This window comes from Salvelinus namaycush, unplaced genomic scaffold (genome assembly GCF_016432855.1).
Source record: "Salvelinus namaycush isolate Seneca unplaced genomic scaffold, SaNama_1.0 Scaffold219, whole genome shotgun sequence".
Taxonomy (NCBI): domain Eukaryota; kingdom Metazoa; phylum Chordata; class Actinopteri; order Salmoniformes; family Salmonidae; genus Salvelinus; species Salvelinus namaycush.
This window is the reverse complement of record NW_024058997.1, coordinates 55,001-57,500: the sequence shown is the minus strand read 5'-3', so window position 1 is coordinate 57,500 and position 2,500 is coordinate 55,001. Positions and strand designations below refer to the sequence as shown.

Sequence of the window (2,500 nt, the reverse complement as noted above, 5' to 3'; positions counted from 1 at the left end):
CCTACGCTCCAGATTCCTTGATGCCAGGCGAGTGTGTGTGTGTGTGTAGGATGTATGTGTGTGATGATGTGCATTAAGACTGATTGTCTAAGTGTGTTAGTGTGTAATTTACATCTAAAACACCTCTCTATTCTGGAGTGTGTTTTAGTTTACCATTTAATGAGGAACACCTGTTAAGCCACTCAATCACCATCACTGGAGACGGGTGAAATGAGAACCCACCTAGACAGTCTGTGAGAGAGAGAGAGAGAGAGAGAGAGAGAGAGAGAGAGAGAGAGAGAGAGACACTGGGGGATCCTGAGGAAGTGGTACATGCCTGGTAGTTGGTTTGTACTGTTTCCTGTAATATACTTGTATTAATGTCTGTCCGGTGCTCATCTGAAATGGGCCTTGTGACCTCAGAAGGCCCGGTAGGCCAGAAGGAGCTGTTAGAATAGATCGATGCACATGAGTCAGTTTTGACATCAGCAGGTCTACTCAATGTATTTAATATTCATTGCCTTCTCTCTCCTCTCTATTTCTCTCTCTCTCTCTGTCTTACTCTCTCTCTCTCACTCTCTCGCTCGCTCTCTCTCTCTCTCTGTCTGTCTTACTCTCTCTCACTCTCTCGCTCGCTCTCTCTCTCTCTGTCTTACTCTCTCTCACTCTCTCGCTCGCTCTCTCTCTCTCTGTCTTACTCTCTCTCACTCTCTCGCTCGCTCTCTCTCTCTCTGTCTTACTCTCTCTCACTCTCTCGCTCGCTCTCTCTCTCTCTCTCTGTCTGTCTTTCTCTCTCTCACTCGCTCGCTCGCTCTCTCTCTCTCTGTCTTACTCACTCTCTCTCTCTCTCTGTCTCTCGCTCTCTCTCGCTCTCTCTCTCTCTCTCCCTCTCCTTCTCTCACTCTCTCTCTCTCTCTCGCTCTCTCTCTCATTCTCTCTCTCTCTCCCTCTCCCTCTTTTCTTTTCGCCTATCAGACGGAAAAGGCGGAACTTCAGCAAGCAGGCCACGGAGATCCTGAACGAGTACTTCTACTCACACCTCAGCAACCCTTACCCCAGCGAGGAGGCCAAAGAGGAACTGGCTAAAAAGTGCAGCATCACTGTGTCCCAGGTGAGTGACTCTACAAAACACATTGTGGCTAGTGGAACGAATAGAAGATCAACCACCTCATAAATGACTTTATGAGAGATAAAGTACCGCTTGTCTAGTGTTGCCAGTAACACTATTCTGTCATCTACTTTTGAGTACCAGTGAATTGAGTATACCTTTGAGGGCTCCTGATTGGCTGAAGGTTGTGGCTACCAGGAAGTGACATGAACATGCATTGTTTTACAGTTGGCTGTAGATTCCTTCCCAATGTGCATGCCCCCCCCCCCCCCCCCCCCCCTCATCATTCCCACCTGCCACGTGTGTGTGTGTGTGTGTGTATTGTGTATGTGTTGTCTCGGTCTGTCAGATCTGCTCAGCCTTGTGACACTGTGACAGCGGTGAAAAGGGAACTGGAGCGTGTGATGCTGGACGGAGCGTTCGGTCGCTGCGCTAGCCAAGCGCTACGTGCTAACACACATTTTTAAAAAAGTGACCTGCATAGGCCGTGCGTAGGTGGTCACCATTCCTCCAACCCCCTACTCCAACACAACTAGACCTTCTTATCTATAGGCATTATATTTTCTTCAACGGAAAGCCCTATTTTACCCCAAGCATGTTTCCTTTTCCCAATGCCCTCCCCCCTCTGCACCTAACAGCCCCATCAACGTCTACTTATCTAGGTACTATCATGTGAGAAACTTCTCTCAAACCTTTAATTAACAGTAGTCCTCAGTTAGGATTTCTACTGGTTCTGTTTTCTTGGTCCCCCAAAAAATATAAGCGATCATCCCAGTTTGCGCCACAAAATAAACAAAAAATGTCCTTTTTGAAATTTGGGTCTGTAGTAGTAATTGGTGCCTTCCAGCGAAAATTTGTTCTCTCCCCCCCCCCCCCCCAACCCCCCCCCGCCATTTTATTTTCTCCGTGTTGTTAAGCCGTAAAGCATCTGATGTGAAAATGTTGTCTCTTTTGTGTTGGGGGAGGGTGTGTGGCCTGAGTGCAGACCTGTCATATGCTGTAAAAAGCCCATTCTTTTCTGCCTTCAGGGTGTTGGGACCACCATCACAGTGTCACAGGTATGTTACGATCTCTCTCCTCATCTGCTGTGTGTTTTTCCTCTTGTCCTATATCCATGTTCTATGATAATAATGTATGTTCTCAATACACAGTGGCGGGCTACTATTCACATGGGACAAGATATACAGAGATATACAGTATAGAATCCACACAGGCACATACATGCACGCGCACAGACAACCACTAACAGTCTTCATGACAGTTGCATGCAGTTTTACATAGACTACAGAACAGACTGCAGAGCAGACTACAGAGCAGACTACAGAGCAGACTACAGAGCAGACTACAGAGCAGACTACAGAGCAGACTACAGAGCAGACCACAGAGCAGACCACAGAGCAGACTACAGAGCAG

At 47.5% G+C, this 2,500-nt stretch overlaps 1 protein-coding gene across 6 annotated transcripts in view; it reads left to right on the top strand.

The window, feature by feature from the left end:
• LOC120038404 (pre-B-cell leukemia transcription factor 3-like) overlaps window positions 1-2,500 on the top strand; it is a 109,293-nt gene that overhangs the window by 82,560 nt on the left and 24,233 nt on the right. For 3 of the 6 annotated variants that reach the window (XM_038984165.1, XM_038984163.1, XM_038984167.1), the window contains exons 4-6: window positions 1-27; window positions 955-1,090; window positions 2,116-2,145. The exon at window positions 1-27 is cut by the window's left edge and continues 164 nt beyond it. In XM_038984165.1, coding sequence (XP_038840093.1) covers window positions 1-27; window positions 955-1,090; window positions 2,116-2,145 — 193 coding nt within the window. The remainder of the gene's footprint in view (window positions 28-954; window positions 1,091-2,115; window positions 2,146-2,500) is intronic. The other 3 variants (XM_038984166.1, XM_038984164.1, XM_038984169.1) reach the window with 1 other exon arrangement.